Genomic DNA, 18,341 nt, shown 5'->3' with positions numbered 1-18,341 from the left:
GGGAGGGGGCGGCAGCAGCAGGGGAGCTGATGCCTCACAAAAATGCAGTGAACTGAACTGTTTGCAATGCAAAGAAGGAGTATACTTGCTTACTATTGGCTACAATGATAGCAACTAACAAGAAGAGTATTTACCTTCGTGGTTTTCCTTGGTTTGGGCTCAGGTTTTGGTGGAGCAGGTTTCTATAAAACATTTTTAGTTGAACGGTGCGTTAGACATACTACCAGAAGCCAGCCAGCCACCTCCACCCCACACCTCCCCTTACTTCCTGCTCGTTAGTATGCATCTAGAAAAAGACTGAAAAACCTTAATGCACAAATGCACCTCATCACTGTACACACCCATTTTCATTATCTCACTCATCTAGGAGTCAAAGCAATTTGGGGGTCATTCTAAGAGTAAAACGTGGAGATTAGTAGTAACTATTAAAAAAAAAAAGTCAGATACGTTCTAACAGAGAAGAGGAACTAAAACCAAATACTAGTAGTGGCATCAAATGGAGTCCTTGAAGGACAGCTCTTTCTCCTTCCCAGAGAAGTAGTTGCATTTCCACAACTAACATCAGCCTGCAAAACGGTGCGAAGTCAATACTGCACATAACAGACAGTGTTGCACTGAGGTGGGGAAATACATCTTTTGTCAGAACAACCTGAAACCTGAAACCAAGAAAACACAGATAACTTTAGCTCTAGAGTGCTTAAATATCCCTCAGCAAGAATAAAAATTGAATCAAGCAAAACATAACAAACCTGTTTGGTCTGAGAAACCATATGTGCCTAGAAAAGTATATACCAAGAGGTGTTATACATACTTACAGCTGACAATCTTGCTGATCGTCTTGTGGGCTACAGAAAAAAAGGAGAAAACATTTTTATAGGCTTACAGCAAACAGTATCCAAAGCAACATAGTATCAGTCATTTCATGGTGACAGCATAAAATGTGCCCCTACCAAAACACGTCTCTAGAGCCAAACACAATTCACATCTTCCTCATCATGGACGATCAAAATTTTGAAGGGACAAAGTGATGTGAAAATTAGTAATAAAAATTGTTCAGGAATTATAACGTCTAAATCTCCATATGGTTAAACACTTCCTGCCCCCCTTATTTTACAAGTACTTCCGAGTCCCTTGATGCTCTATGAAAGGTTCACAAATACAGCAAGCTTGTCTACCTGTGCACAGGACACTGAACCTTTCTCATAAATACTTAGAATGATGTTTCTATAATCTAGCAGATGCTACTTGTAATAGCGGGTAAAAATACTGTGTGATTAAGAGCAGAATAAAGCTAACATCCTTCCCTAGAGGATATCAGAGTGCTAAAATTTCAAAACATGAAACTAAGTCCTTCTACTTCGTCAGTTCCCCACACGCTCAATCTGAGAGCCCAGGTGCAGAAAGACAGCTGCAGGATGAGAGGGAGAAATTATTTCTTCTATTTAAACACAATTCTCAAAAGGAAATAAGAAAGTCAGATATTCTGCTTTCCTCCACCTTTCTTTATCACTTCAACACACCTTCCTTATTAAATTATTTCACTCTGTACTTTGTCATAAATTCATTACTGAAGATGGGTTAAGTCTTAGTTGTAAGCTCATTAGTTTGTTCACTATATTTTTGTATTCATTAAAACAGATGAACCCATGATCCAGTTACACAGGATGGTTATCAGAGTTAAAGTTTGGTCCATGTCATAAAAGTGGAATCACACTTGTAGCCAAATAAAGGGACAACTCAACTGCAACAAATATCCAATGTAACACAGCTTAAAAAACGAACCAAAATATCTTCTTAATCACTTATTAAGCATTTAAGTTGACCTGAAAAAACATGGCTCCACATATCTTGCAACAGGAAAAAGCTGCTGTTAATATCTGAAGAATGCAGTAATTTGTATTCATTGGAGCCATTTAGGTATTCTTAGTGGAAAGCAGTAGTGAATGGTTCAGATCTGCGTCCAGCAGAATAGAAGTCTTGTCAAAAAACACCTAAAGATATTTTCAGCTATCAAATATTTATGCATCATTAACAAACAAAAGTAAACCGCTCTCTTCTTGGCAATTTAGAATATCGACTGCTTGTTAAGCAGCTTAGCACTATTTTACAATGGGTTAAATAAAACATTTCACTTTGTCAGGTAATCAAAGAACTCCTAGTTCAAGGCATCTTCTTTTACAAATCTGTTTTCTTAACTGATGATCCCTCAGCATTTGGGCACTGGAATGTTATGTTAGCATCTACTTTTTAAAGAATAGCATGTTGGTTTAGATAGATTATAATTCTCTCTCATATTCCCCAACTGTTCCTGTTCCATGATTGGTTTCATAGAAGGCCTTGTATCGCCATAAGAAAGTCAGCATAAACCCTCAGTTCTTTAAAAATTCCTGACAGGTAAGTAACTGTAATTCTCATTCAGAGTTTGTATGTATTTTCTGTTATCTGATTATAAGGAGGGAACTGCAGTCAAGTCAGCAAAGGTCAAATTTTAATGTGCTTTTGGAACCCCTGTCCCCCTCCAAACAGCTGTACTAAGCCAGGAACTAGCAGCTCGCCCAAGAGTCTATTTGACACCTACGGAACGAGTCTATGAAACGGAGCAGACGCAGAACAACACTTTGCACTCTCCTGCTGTGCCAGCTTCTGGCAATCTACAGTTGCAAACTTTCCAACCTGGATATTATATCCACATCATGTGTTTAATAGTCCCCAAGGGTCATTTTCTCCATAAATTTGTCTAATAACCTAGTGAACCCGTTTACACTTTCAGTTTCCATAACATCCTATGGCAATGAGTTCCATAATACAATTACGCACTATGTGGAAAAGTAAAAGCAAAACCTTCCTCCTCTGTTGTGTTTCCTTTAAACTTCTTGCCTCTTGCCACTAGACTCCTCTTGTTTTTGGGTTATATGAGTAATACTTCCCTAACTGCCTTTCTCTGTGTTACTTATGATTTTATCACGCCTCTGTTATATAACAAAGTCAAGAATCCTAGAAAATCTGGGGGGTTTTTTTGTTTGTTTGTTTAAAGCTGCTCTGCATCCTCTGTCTGTCCCACTACACTTCGTATCCTTTTCATTCTATCGTGGCCTTTTTAAGAAAGAGTCAGGAGAACTTCATTTGGTAGTCTCACATCTGGGAGCACAACAAATTAATCTTGTGATACAGTGATGTTTCACACTCCGTCCTCTAGTATTTTTTTCCTATATTCTAGTTTCCTTTTGTTTAGAAGAACTGACATTTTCTAGTAACTATTCACTGTGATTTCACAATCTCTCCCTGATTAACAGCTGATTTGCTGACCATCACTGTCTTCCCCTCCCCTCGTATTAATTTGCATTTCTCCATATTGAATTTCTATTGATATTTTATAACCTAGTTATCAGTGACATAACAGCCTTCTCAGTCTCTCTCACTTCTGACTACCCTGATAATTTTTTGTAAACTTAGCAAACTTTGTCATTTCTCCAGTACCTCTTCTCCTAGATCATTAATGAATATATTCAGCAGCACAAGCCCAAACACAAGTCACAGAATCATGGAATACCAGGTTGGAAGGGACCTCAAGGATCATCTGGTCCAAACTTTCTTGGCAAAAAGATGGTCTAGACAAGATGGCCCAGCACCCTGTCCAGCCGAATCTTGAAAAAAGTCCAATGTTGGGGAATCCACCACTTCCCTGAGGAGATTATTCCAATGGCTGATTGTTCTCATTGTGAAAAGTTTTCCTCTTGTGTCCAATTGGAATCTCCCCGGGAGTAACTTGTACCCATTACCCCTCGTCTTTTCCATGTGACTCCTTGTAAAAAGGGAGTCTCCATCTTTTTTTGTAGCCACCCTTTAAATACTGGAATGTGGTGATAAGGTCTCCCCGTATCAATCCTTCCAATACTCCACTGAATTCTCCTCCATTATGAAAATTAACTACTTCTTCCCTACTCTCTTGTCATATCTTTATCTGTTACAAGTTCTTAGGAAGATCGTCCCTTTAATCCATTCTAGCTTAGTTTCTTTAAGAACTTGCCTGGGAGCCTTATCAAAAAGTGTTCTTTACATGCAAGTAAACTATGTCAATTGGCATGCTATCATCCTTAATACCTGTTGACTTCTACAAAGAACTCAACTGCCTGAAGCATGACTTCTCTCTGCAAAATCCATGTCGACTCTCCCATTATACATTTGTCCACATATACTTTTTATTTTAAACTACTTTTGCAAGTTAGACTTTATTTTCCAGAATCCCTTATCTAAAGTCCTGGGAGCATTTCATCATCTTCAGTTACTCTGGTACTGAGGCCAATGCAAGCAGTAAATTACATACTGCACTTAACAGTTTGGCAATTGCTGGTGAATACTGTCTAGTTCTCGCTCGCACTCCATTTAAGAATGTCCTCCAGACACTACACCTGTGAGAACAGGCTCCACTGTGAGAACCTCCGTAACAATTCTCCATAGCAGGAGTTTCATTACTGTTTTTCAGTTTCACATTTGTCATGCTGGAGGGTTTGCTCCTTTCCTCATTATTTTCCATCAATACAAAAAACACCTTTCAAGAATAATAAATCTCCCTTATTTTGCTATTAAGCTATTCTGGTTTTTTTTTGGGGGGGGAGGAGTGGGGGCTTTTGAAAAATAATATGCATTTCTGCAAGCCTCTAGCATGGTGTACCACAAAGTCTCTCTGCCACCTGAAACCATTAAACTTTTTAGCTGCCCCTTTTAATAGGCTCTCATTTTTAATAAAATTCCCTTTCTCGATATCAAACATTACCATAGTGGACTTTATTTGCACTTAAATTCCTGCAAGGATGATGAATCTGAATAGATTATGGTCACAATCACAGAACAGTTCTCTGACAACTGTCTTTTTAACTAGCTCCTACATACTACTGAGGGCCAAATAAAGAGCTGATTATGCTTTTATTGATCCTTTGATTTGTTCCTCCAGGAAGCAAGAATTTACAGTTTTAACTTTTTTGTCTTTGTAATGCCATCCCATGCCTTTTACCAAATCTCTGAAAGGTAACTGAAATCTCCATCAACACTATTTCAATCCTCAGAGCCTCTCTGATCTCCCTTAACATCCCATTGCCACTTTTTTTATTGTGGTCAGATGATACCTGGCACAATTTCTACACTATACACCTCCCATTTACACATGGCTTGGCAATCCGTAAAGGAGTCTGCTGTACTTATTGATACAATTATTCTAGAGAAATATTAAAGACACGTAATAGAAAGCCATTCGACCACTAATGCAACTTAGCTCTCAACCCTGTATAATTTGTACCTTGGTGTCACAGTGTCCCAACAAGTGTCTGAGTTGCCCATTGTATCAATGTCCTCATTTAAAACCAGATAGTCCAAGTTGCCCAGGATTTAGATTTGCAGCTTTTGTGTTTTGGCTTGACTGCCTGTTTTCATTAGCATGAATTAAACAGGGCCTTATTTCTTAAGACTGCTCTTTACCTTTGCAGATGCAAACTTTTATGGCTTCTGTGCTCGTCCCTGTTCTCTGCCTGATAGGGAGCTCTGACTTCGCCCCATGTGCTCTCAAGAACTTGCCAGTCTTCCCTCAGATGTTTAGTTTAAAATAGTTCAGAAGATCTCCTCAGTGCCATCCACATAGGTCTGTTTTGGTTCAGACTGAAGCCAGCCTTCCTACATAAGTTCTGCCTATTCCAAGAGCTCCCACAGTTTCTAATTTAATCCTACAACTATTTTCTTCAATCACACACTGAGCACTACAGGTGTATCTACTGAGAGTACCTTAATTTGTTTGTTTTTTTTTTCCCCCCCTTTTTTTTTCTGTAGCATCAGCCGCCACTATTATGTCACCTTGACTGAAGACTACTCTAACAGCTCTCATATTTCAGAGTCAGCGGGCTCTCTCCAGAGAGCCTGTGTATTTCTCTGAACTTTCTGGTCTTTCTTCTTTATTCTAGCAATCAGGTCTCAAATTTTTAGGGGAAGGAACTTTTACTTTTCTAGCTCTTGAAGAAATACTATTTAAACTTGGACAGAGAAGAACATTCATTCAGAGCAAAGGAAATTATATTTTTACTATGATTTAGTCAGCCTTTTCATACTTTACGGAAAAAAACCCAATTTGTCTTCTAGGAAATTCCATAGAAAAATACTGAGGTATCAAAATCTATTCCTCTCAGACCTCCTTTTTACTCTACCTGTTTTTTTTCAGGAGCTTATTGTAAACTTTACTATTGTTTGAAATATTTTGACATTTCCACTGTACCATCTTTTACTACCAGACTGAGCAACAACCAACTTCTCAATGCAGAAAGTGTACAACATCATTAGACTATTTTTCCTGTTCAAATATGCTCAAAGATTTAAAAGAAGAGCAATTAATTGTTAATTCATTTGAATATTCAACCATTCTTTTCAAGCTCCTGATTTAACTTTGTCTGCCACAAAAGATGACAACCTAAGAAAATGAATCCTCATAATTCTCTACCTGTTTTTTAAATTCATATTAAGGGCTGTGACAGACAAACTAGCAAACTTTACTGTAGAGGTCAAGGTATCACCAGCTGTCTCCTTGCATTCACTAACAGAAGTTACTGTGCCCTTAAAACAAATTCAGACAAAGAAAACACACAAATGTGTCAGCTGCTCCAGTTTAGAACCTGGCATCTTAATTCAAGACAACCTTCCATCAGTCACTTAAGCTAAGAATAGTTTTGAAGTAGACTGGCTGAGGTGTGTGCATTAACCCTCTTCTGCCAACCCGCTAGAGACAAAGCAACAGTTCCAGGCACTAACATCCCACACTGTTGCCACAAGATCCACCAGAGCTTGTCTATCAAAGCCCTAAGTGTTTCTGAAATTTTTTTTGTGTACTAATAAGTTGTATGAATCCTCAGTGCACCAAAACCAAATTATGCCAGATAAGCCACAAATGTGGTTTACTGTCATTATTCCCACTGAAAACACCTCACTACAAGTGCCAGAGCAATGCATAGTCTTCTGATATGCAAGACTGCAGATCTCCAGTTAAATAGTTACATGCCAAAATAAATTTAAAAAAAAATATACTTGCCTCTTGTTTAGTTACTTTTGCTGCATCCTTGCCTTCAGCACCCTCTGGAGACTGAAAGAAAATATTAAGTCAGTGTTTTTATTACAGAGTTAAAAGCATCCAGGCAACAGCTAAACAAAGATTACAGTGAAGATTCTTCTTTCTATACATTGCAGCAACTTAAAGAAGCCTGGCAAATTTATATTAGTATTTACAAGCAGCATTGTACCAAAGCCATTCTAGATTTTCCAAGCAAGAACACAAGGACTGATCATGACCAGGTACATACATATCATATCACACAGCATCCCTCAGTGGTCCCTCTAGCCAATTAACTAAAGCATCCACAGGCTCCAGTGGGAGCTCCATCTAATCAGCAGTTGGTAGCACAACAGTATGAACTGGAAATCTGAGGTTTGCTCTGCTAAGGCTTTTGAAATCCCTGAGAAATTTAACACATTTCTTCCCAAACATGAACTTTACTAGTAATGAGATGTGCTAAGATGAACCAAAAAAACCACAGCATTACCGAAATGAGTGATTTCTTTACCTCATTTACTCCTTTTGTGCCCCAGGCTCGCTCAGCTGGAAGCTTTAACAGTATCTTTCCCTCATCTCCTCCATCAGAACAGTAAAAATCAGTAAAACACCAAGACATTGACAGGAAAACTAGGGACAAACATGTTTCTTTACAAGAACAAAGTATCAACCTGACCATTCTAATGCTCATCTTCCAGAGGTACTAGAGAAACGTTAGTTAAACCACAGGGGGGTGGGGGGATTAAAAAAAAAAAATCAAGCTTCTGTCTTTTGTTTACAACTCAAGACATATTACTTCACATTTTGCAAATGACTGGGTTTCCACCTAGGAGCAAGCGATTCATGGAAAAACAGTGAACAGCAGCAGTTAGAGGAGAACTACAAGAATGGCATGTGTTTCAAAAAGGCATTTAACAGGCAGAGAAGGCAATTTGGTTGCTGTTTTGTTTTTCAATCAGTAAAGGAGCAGGCTAGTTATCTTTTCCTTTGCCTTTCCATTTCAATCCTAACCCAAGCCCCCCCGCAGATTTTGACACGGAATTGTCTCGGAGTTATACAGTTATGGTTTAAAGCAGAGAAAAAGACTGGCTAGTTTGCAGCAGTTGACCACCGCCTTCTCCTGTTATTGGGCTCTAACATACTTACAGAAAGACACCCCCCACCAGAGAATAAAATGTGGCTTTGTTACTGTGCGCTCTCCTGACAGAAAGCAAGCATGCCACAAAAGCAGCTGGTTTAAAAAAAGCCGAGGACTGATCTTCTAAGTAGCTAGCAAACAGCAGGAAGTTAAGCAGCACTGCGCAGCGTAGAGCAACTCAGAATAGCAACAGAGTCAGGCATCCAAAATGGAGCCTGACTGCTCCCTACGCTACTGCAGCCTCACCAGCCACCTGCAGGATTGTTTCAGGTTTGCATTCCTAAAAGCCTTTCGGTTTGGTTACTGAAGAGTTGCTACAGCTTGATGGTGTGATGCTGGGAGCATCAAAAGCCGTAAGGAGGACAAAAACAAGTAGTTCCATGATCACTGTCAGTAACGAAGTCTTGTTTCCTACAACTTCCCTCTTCAGCTCACGATACGGTACAAGCTCTGGGTATAGCTTTTCTGTAGTCCATGAATTCATAACATCTGTTTCTCCTATATGAATTTTCTCAAGTCTAACAAACTCGCACCCCACCCTTTCCCTGGGAGGGACCTCAAATAGCATCCTTCCTGTCCTGGGCACCTGTTTACATGGAAGTTCTCCCAGATTTTGTAGTCTTTTCCTCATAGTGGCCAAGAGGCTCAAGATTTACAGGGATAGGGTCAGAAAGACGGCATGATTCATTTCCATCGGAAGCCAGGCTAAAAAACTCACCATAAACTAAATGAAGCTGACTGACACTCCACAATCGGGCTTGTTTTACCCTGCTTCACTTTTAGGAACCACAGAGCTTTGAAACAGGGCTAAATCATCACAAGATGGCACTGCCACATGCCAACAGCCTTGCAGTAATTGCCCAAGAGCAAACTCTCACCCTGAAATACTGCAGTTAACACACAGTAATTTACCCCATTCTCTTTAGCGCTAATGAAAGACGAGTCTCCTACATTTCTGATAGACAAGGCAGCCTGATTTTAGATGCCAGTATTACTGCTTGACAACAGATTTTAAAAACTGCTCATGAAGCTAACCACAGGGGGGAAGAAAAATATTAAAATACTCTTAACGCAACCACAACCACTGTATACCACTATGATATATTACACAACATACTTCAATTAGGTTAGCTAATTAGCCCAGCATTCCCTCTCAAGTTAGAAAATCCAACAGCAATTCTGAAGGCCACATAACTTTCTCCATGCGCAGTAATAATCTCAGAGGTGTGAATAAGCAGCAAGGGGTTCTGACACGCTCTCATTTCCATTTCAGACCTGCTCCCTCCTCTCTGCAATCACTACAAGTCCAGGCGTTTGGAGGCTTCGCTCGTCCTTCCAGGGCCTTGGCTCCCCAGTATGCTGGCAGAGCTGTGTGGGAGGCCATGTCATGAGTAAGGTAATTGATCCAGCTGAAAAATAGCATGCTGCTTAAACAAATTTACAAATATTATAAATATATGTATAAATTATAAATATATAGTCTTCCCTGCTCCAGCAGAATCATTTTACTGCACAGCTGCACAAACAATTGAGCCAGTAAAACAGACAAGAATGAAGTGGCATGGGGCAGTTGCAAGCTGCCTGGGACCCTTTTAAGCTGATAGACACACCAAAAAAAAAAAAAAAGTATGTCAGATATGGCTACAGTATATTTGTTAAAAGAGGAACAGAAACTTATTTTCCCATCTGTGAGTCCTGCTTAGACATCCCAGTGAGTCCCAGCTGATGTGGATCTTCATGCTAGTTTTTGCAGTACTGTCCCCTCTCCCTAGGGACCAGAGATTTGTACAGGAATGGATTTGAGCCAAGCATAGTTCCCAAAGAACTTGGCATACCACACGCAGTGACTGTCTGCACTAGCATCTGGAAGTCACAGGACTTTTATGTAGATACCACCAAAACCTTAAAGTCCTTGTCCCTAGCTCTTCCACAGGAACCCTTCCCCCATCTTTTGTCCTGGTGACAAACTACTGAAGGAACTCTGGCTTCAAAGCAACCAAACATACTAAGTAACCCATCCCCTTGGCACATTTTTCCACATGACGTAATGCTATGGCTCACCATATTTCACATGACGCCCCAGTCACATTCAAATGCACCCTGGATACTGTGTCTTACATCGTAAACTAGTCAGCAGTGGGACTGTCCACACTGCAAGTTTTGTGCAGCAAAATCAAAGACGAATGCAAGCGCTGAATTACTTGACAAGGGCAGTACTCCAACCTCAGTAATTCTCCAGCTGTACTCCATCATATGCCTGTATTATACTCAAAAAGTAGTCCCTATAGGCCTGCTGTGCCTGATACTGTATGGATGCCTACAAGAGACAAGACAGATAAAACAAAAAAGCAAATAAGGACACAGGTGATAGTGATTTTTTTTTCCCCCCAATCACAGAGGTACACAGAAGGAAAGAAGCTGACTGGCTAACTCTAAATATGCTTTTGACATTTAAACTAATAGCAAGTTTTAGGTTCAGATGACCACACATTGTGTCATACCTCAATTAGCACTACATATTGGCAATAAGATTGTAAATTAAGCCGCAGCTAAGCTTTGTAAGATCTGTCACAGCTGCATAACTTTTACATCACAAGATTAACCTGGAAGGCTGCATGGAAGATTCCCTGTGTCTATCAGCAATCTGCTTTTTTATTTATTTGCTTTTTCCCCGCACCTCTTTAAGGACAACCTAGAAAATTCTTTTGAGAGGACTGGAAAAAACAAAGGAATATTAATAGATGATAGAGAACATTAAAAAAAAAATCAAAATATTAAAATTGAGGTTGTTTATATATACAGTTCTTGCACTTTACCAGCTGTGAAGTATACGTAAGAACCAGTGTTTCCATGCACCAGGACAATACTGCGGTATCTTCAGTGACACCACCATTACAGAATTGTTAAGCTGAAACCAGAAAACTAGATAACTGTTTTAAGGAAACATTTAATAGAACATACGGGCAAATTTCCTTTTTTTATTGTTCTTAAGGCTGGGTTACTTGGTAGAGATGCACCACAAAAGAAACAAAAAGCTTCAATTTTTCTAATCAAAACCCTGCAATATAAGCAGGATGTAATGACAGTACAGTTACAAAGTAGTGAAGTTATTGATGTCTATTTGAGATCCAAAGGTACATGTTTGAACTTGCAGCGACCAGCTTTGGGATAAATATTTTGTTTGTACTTAAATGAATAGATTGTACTATTATAAAGGAGTACATTAAAAAGCACGAAGAATGAGAATACAAGTACGTGAGAAGTAAGTCAGTACAGAAGGTTGCTTATAAAATGAAATAGATCATTATTCTCTGAAGGATCTTATTACTAGCCGAAACTCAACACCTTGGCTCTGATGGGACAGAAATGAGTCCTTTCATACCCACGTGAAAAAAAAAACGAAAAAGCAGATGCCAATTTAATTGAAACTACCACATTAAGAAGTTAAAGGCGGAAAGCCTTCACTGTCCTAACACTTGAGTACTCTCTATAGTGTTTCCTCCCTTCTTTGCAAACTGTTTTGTTCAGCCACATCTCAATATGCTGCCTGCAATGGGATTTGCCTGTAGATACTTTCCTAGCTCGCTGTTCTAGCTGCAATTTCCATGATGTAATGCTTTGGTCATTCCTCCAACAACTTTTTTCACCAACCAAAATATGATAAAAGCTTGCAACAAAACCACAGTGCAAGAAAAGAAGATGTATTGAGCCCCAAGCCTTTTTCAGGGTTTACTGCATTATTTTCCTAAAATTTTTCCTCCCCTCATTTCCCAGTGAGTAGAATTCTGCATTAGACTAAATCGAATTCAATGAATTGTTTCCCCATACATGCTAGATCTTCTAATTAACTGTCTTCAGAGCAGCTCTGAATTTTTGTGCCAGTTCATAAATGTAATTAAAATGCTGTTTATTTCTTGTTTTAGATTAATGAAGACTATGTGTTGACTAATTTAACACCAACCAACTCCTGCAACACCCTTCTAACCATTGTTTCCTCATTTAGCTCCCCCAGCATCTTACCATTAACCTTTGTTTATAGCTAGTTCTTAGATGTTCTTAGATAAAACAGTGCTCACTGCCAAGCCAATGTGAATTAACTTTGCAAGTAAAATTAATTCTCCCTAATAAATGCTTTAAGAGATCAGGTATTCTTCTTACTACACCCCTTCATTTCTTTTTTCTACCAAGAGCCTGATCCTAAAAGGGCGGGGGGGGGGAGCGAATGCATGCCACTAATTTAAAGAACAAGTAATTCTGCCAGAACCATGAGTGAAGTACAGCATAAATCTGGTTACTGGCTGGATTTTTTAAATACCTATCCAAAATGGTATCTGTCTTGCTCTCTTCCAAAAAAATCCAAGGGTGGTTTGTTTTTTTTTAAATATACCATACATACATCTACATATATTCTTCACTAAAAAAACCCCAACAACAAAAAACGTGTTTAAATATTTATTCTTTAAGTATATAATATTATAATCTTTTCTGTTTAGAAGTATTACAATGAAATATTATACAATGTCATTTTTAGAATTTAAATCCCTCCATCTTACATCTATTAAGAGCAGAATATTTAATTTTCTAATTCTTTGGGGAAGAATGTCAAGATCATAAGTTCTGAAAAGACAAACAGTATTTAAAAGTTTAAATATAAAGACGACCATTAATATCCCCTGGTATTAATAAGCAATTAGGGGAAAAAAATCAGGGAAAACATTTCCTGATCAAAGTCTCCATTCTTGCTTAGAGATTCAAGCCAAACAGAGTGACTGGTTAACATGCATTGCATTTTCATAGAATATATGAGAAAATAAGAATACAAACAGCCTGGTTATCAACAAAATCAGTAGGTTCAGAAAATGCATTTTATTAAATTCCTTAATTCTTAACAGGTAATGTCTGTGAGCTTTATGCTCTTCCAGACAAGACAGAAGAGACAGAAACCAAGTTAGGCCTGGGGTATTTCTAGATATGCAAAACCAGCCAGAATAAATGCTTTTCCAAAAGAGGAAATTCCTTCATTGTAGATTGAGGTTTTGCTATTCCCACTGAAAAGAGGTCAAAGATTGACCAATATAATTTAAAACACATTTAAATTCGATGGGACATTTTAGAAGTCTCACAACTGGTTTGGCTTTTATTTTTCCTTCCAAGTTTGCCTTCCCTGTAGCCAGTTTTTTGAATATGACATCTTCTACCTATAGCAGAATGAAGAAGTAAGAGCAGTTTCTAGAGGCTCAGATTTTAAAAAAAAGAAAAACAGCATTGTAATTTAAAATTAGACAGACAGTTCCTTTTTCAGACAGTGAAGTAATGAGCTGCATTTTGAAAAATACAGATCAGCCATGGGAGCAGTGAGCACAGTGCATTTGAAATTGTTCAGTTTCCCCTGAACACCAAACGTGATAATTCAGCTAGATAGTAAGTAAATTCTTGTGTCAGTATTTGCTTAACCATTTTACTGCCACCGTAAAATAAAAAGGCAGATTCAAAGAATATGATGGATGAAATCCAATCCCTAATAATATTATTTCCTCTGACCTTTCAAAGCTGATGCCAGTTCTGCAAGTGAGATGAAGCTGACCGACTCATGCAAGTCTACATACAGAGCCAGAGTTTTTAGAACCTTGAAGATTAGGTTCTGAAATCTGTATCTAAATAGAACTTATCAGATCTGCAAAGCAAAACTAGCACAAAGTACTTCTGAAAAATATATGAAAAAAAAAATTATCTACTTAAAGATAGAGATTAAATTTAGACAACTACTTTCACTAAAAACCGATTCCTGAAAATAGCCACCTCTGACAAAGAAAAGTACTCTGAATGACTGAAAAAAGTGTATAATCCTCCCCTCCCAGAGGACATAATTGTGATAAAACCACAATAATCTAGAAAAGAACCTTTTTTGTTGTTTTTTCAACTAACTGGTGCCACAGAACATCAAACCTCCAAGATGATGATAGCAGGTCCACAAGTAAGAGGTAGGTACCAAAGGCACAACTGGTACAATGCCTTAGACAGGACGACCTCTTACGTCCCGGTAATAATTCCAGCTGGGGTAACAGGAGTATTGCTCTACTACATCAGCCAGAATGGAGAGCTTCATAGACAACCTAAATGCAGTTTCAAGAGAAGAAAAAAAGTAAAATGTCTCCAAGAGGGTGCAGGTGGGATAAGGAAGAAAGGATGCAGCAGAGATAAAGGATGTTTTTCTACTACGAATAGAGCACCGACACCTCTCCTCAACTCTGCTTAAGAGGAACAAAACACTGTAGAGGTAAAAGTGTCGTTAGACACTTGATTTCCAACTATGGAAGCACTGTCTGCTACTGCTAACTCAGGTAGCATTAGGACAACAGAGAAAGCTAGGTAGGAAAAGCAAACATAACCAACAGTCCCAACAAAGCCAGTGTTGATGGGAACATATGCAATTTTTTTGCGCAGACAGATCCCAATGTTCTTAGGGAACATTGCATTTTATATTTGCAGCTTTCGCTGTTACCAAGTACACCCACTCTTTACTACAGGAAGACAGGAGCTGTATCTCCAAATTACAGGAGTAATTAATTGAAAATTGGTAATTTCCAAAGACATTGGGGGGGGGGGGGGGGGGGGGGGGGGGGGGGGGAAGAAAAATTTTTTTTTAGGGGGAGGGAAGGGGGAAACAACAAACAAAAAACAAGCCCAATGCCTGCCCCCCTTGCCCCATGGTGCAAGGACACAATTTGACCACTGAGTTGTTCTGATTATTCTAATGAATTAAGGAATACTCCTCTATGCACTCTAAGTTAGGGACAATCAAAGAAAAGCTGGCTAAGGCTGCCATCTGATTAATGCCTGGCTGCTGCTAAGAAGAGTTCTGCTCTTCCCCACCTAATCATTCCTGCCAATAAACCAGCTTAACTCTTTGTGCCGAGGTACGCCACAAAAGTCCAAACTGTAAAGTCCCACACTGCCAATTTTGCCACCAATAAAATTGGTACAAGAGCATCTTACTTCTTCATGCAGCCAGTTGCTCATTCCCAGCCCTACTCCCTTCTAACAGGTTACCACACATTCATTGTGCCACTACACAGCATCTCTAAATTGGATCAGTAAAATGATCCAGGATAAAAAAAAAATTTCTAAAGCACATTCAAACCTGTTAAGTAGACAAGTATTAAGAGGATCGTGGCCTGAAATGTAAGTCCAGCACCTAAACACACCTTTTTGACTACTGGACCACGGGATAAATCACTGTGCTAGCTTAGTGCAGTTGAAGACCCGAATATAGATGGTGGCCATTATGATCCTACGAAGTGCTAATTTCCAAGAGAAATCTCTGGATATGGTTTACTTACACTCTACAAAAAAGACAATATTACAATCATGTCAAGAAAAATTTAACTTCATACAATTTCTCTGAAACAACAAGGATATAACTTGGAACATACCAGGCCTATACACAGCTACTGCTTGGATATAAAACAGCAGAGAAAGTGAATTTTTTTCAGGTAAGACAGAAGAAAAGCAGCCTTAAACTAAATAGCATATACCTGCTACATTCCATTTACACACAGGACTTTTTTATTTTTTTAAACTTAGCAATATTGATACTCTAGAATACAAAATAATATCACCTCCATTGGCGTGTTGAACTTCTGTCTATAAAGATTACCTGCACCTGGTTAGTTTTGAACTCAGAGGTGATGACTTACAAAGTAGATTGTACTACTGGGTACACCTCATCAGATATCATGCTTTAATGCGCCCAAGGAGCATGAAGAATGATTTTTAATTGACAATTCAGTGAAAACCTAAGAATTTTTAGGCTGCCCATTCATTAAGCCCAACCGTATTTCAATGTGATCTAAGAAGAAAGTTTATACACGTTGTTATCAATTGCTGATAAATGGGTCAGATTTTTACAGAGTTGTATAAAATGATCAGAAACATTTTAATCTATAAATCCTTGGTCAATGAGCTTTTAATCTCCGTAACTCTAAAAAACAGTCTTAGCTAAAATTATATAATTAGCTCTAAGCTATTTTAAAGTGTATCTTTAATATAAAACGTGGACAAATATTTCTTGCATGTATTTAATAGCTCTGTAAACATAATTTATTGCAACATGGCAGAGCAGCATTACTCAAGCATGTTTTTTCTTCAGTGCCACTCAACACTGCTACACTGTATTGTATCTAAGTGTATCATACGCAGATAAAAATGTGATCTTTTCTGCTTAGTTTTTCTATGAAAGATGTAGATCCTTTGAGTCAGTCTGGTCAACAGATACTTGGAGTAGGCCAACTAAACAGTTTTCAATTGCTTTAAATACATCAAGGTTTAAAATTCTCAATAGTTACAAATTTAGTACAAACAGTACAATTTCTAAAATTGGTAAGCGACAAAACATCCTTTTCCCTTGTATTAGAAGACTCCCGCAGTCTTTTAAGATGCTCTGGCACCTCTATTCTGTTTGCCTTGGCTGAATGTTAAGTTGCATCTCTGCATAGCAATCGTTTTACCTGTCCCTGCAAAGGATGCCGAAGGTAGAAGCCCACCTGAGGACTCTGCTGGCATGTTAGGTAGGAGTTTGTCGAAGTCAGGGGTACCTCAGTGACACAGACGCAAAGAAGGTTGTCTTCTGCTGTTGCCTAGCCTGTTTTCCAGTAGTTACTGAATGGTATAGGATTGATCTAACAGGAAAAGCAGAAAGAGAAACTACCTTTGCAGAGCCCTGACTTCTGCTCTTAGTCCTCATGTAGCACAGGGAGGAAGGAGGAAGCAGTCAGCATGAAACGCAGGGGGAGTTCAAGCAAAGTCTGGAGAGAGAAGTGGGACAGAATGGGAGTGGGGAGAGGGCAGCAGCCCTCTGGATCTGGATCTGGTACTGACCCCTTTTCCCTTCTAATCTATAATCAACTCCAGAGCATGAAATAAAATACAGAACCTCCCCCATTTCTACGTCCCACTGCTAACAGTGTGCCCTGTTAGTTGTGTTCTAGGATAAACTGAAGAATGCCTCTGCTACAGAGCAAGAGCTTCCAACCCCAGTGATGAAACAAGTTGTTGGCGAGGTGCGAGTCCCCGCATCGCTGCAGCTTCTTTCCTGCCAAGTAGCTTCAAAATGAAGATAACCTTAGCAGAAAAAACACTACGTTACATTGATGCTGGTATGTTGAAATGACATGGACTGATACACGGCTGAAGTATCGAAACATGGAAAGGGACATAAAGTGGAGCTGGACAGCACTTGAGTGTGCTTCATACTGCTGCATTATGAACACAAACTCACCTGCTACTCTTGCACAAGACATACACCTCATTCCACAGACCTAACAGCGACAGCGGGATCATTCAGAGCCACAGCGAACAGCTGTCATCTGCAGGACTCTCAGCTTCATTAGTTAATTGGTGTTTGATCACATACAAGTTGCTCCAACAAAATTTTAGAGAACCAGTTACTATTGCAAGTTCCTCAGTTTCACACCACAAAGCAAGACGACAAATTTGGAGAAGTTACAACAACAAATGCACCACTCAGAGTGCAGGAGGTGTTTATTAGGGGGAATAAAAAAAAAATCAGGACAGACATCTTAACCTGAGAATCCAAGATGAAGGGACCATTCCAACAACTCGAGCATTTACTTCTGTGCCCCATTTCCCTATCAGTGGATGAGGAACAACATTTCTCTTTGAATATTCGTGACACTTCAGAAATGCAAACTCAAACACGCAGAAGGATTTCACAAAGAAAATTGAGTGTAGGTCCAGACAAAAAAGCGTAAGTAGAATTTAATATCTCTAAGTTAGTACATGTAATAACGTGCATTTAACCCCAAGGATTAGAAAATACATTGATTAGATACCTGGTTGGCAAACAACTAGTATGGCAAGAGTCCCACAAAAAACTATCATGTGATCATGTAACTAAATGCACTACAATAGGACAACCCTGGAATATGGCACTTTCTAACTTCCACTAAAGAAGCAGCATTCCAAGCAAAATATTCAGATAGTTCGTTTTTCTGTAGTAAATATAACCAACTAGTCTCTCTGACTTTAAAGAAAGTGAGTTTGCATAACAGAACAGGAACCTGCCACAGATGTTCTCTATTACGTTTTCACAGCATCGACTAT

General features: G+C 38.9%; 1 protein-coding gene across 5 annotated transcripts in view; it reads right to left on the bottom strand.

Moving 5' to 3' along the window:
• Window positions 1-17,010, bottom strand: part of HMGN3 (high mobility group nucleosomal binding domain 3) — a 21,309-nt gene extending 4,299 nt beyond the window's left edge. For 3 of the 5 annotated variants that reach the window (XM_009333134.1, XM_009333135.1, XM_009333133.1), the window contains exons 1-4: window positions 16,927-17,010; window positions 7,064-7,114; window positions 816-845; window positions 135-182 (exon numbers count right to left, since the gene is read on the bottom strand). In XM_009333134.1, coding sequence (XP_009331409.1) covers window positions 135-182; window positions 816-845; window positions 7,064-7,114; window positions 16,927-16,962 — 165 coding nt within the window. In that variant the 5' untranslated portion in view covers window positions 16,963-17,010. The remainder of the gene's footprint in view (window positions 1-134; window positions 183-815; window positions 846-7,063; window positions 7,115-16,926) is intronic. The other 2 variants (XR_663990.1, XM_009333132.1) reach the window with 1 other exon arrangement.
• Between the last annotated feature and the right edge of the window lie 1,331 nt (window positions 17,011-18,341).

Source organism: Pygoscelis adeliae, unplaced genomic scaffold (assembly GCF_000699105.1).
Source record: "Pygoscelis adeliae isolate BGI_AS28 unplaced genomic scaffold, ASM69910v1 Scaffold57, whole genome shotgun sequence".
Taxonomy (NCBI): domain Eukaryota; kingdom Metazoa; phylum Chordata; class Aves; order Sphenisciformes; family Spheniscidae; genus Pygoscelis; species Pygoscelis adeliae.
The sequence above is the reverse complement of the archived record's forward strand: the minus strand, read 5'-3'. Positions and strand labels throughout refer to the sequence as shown.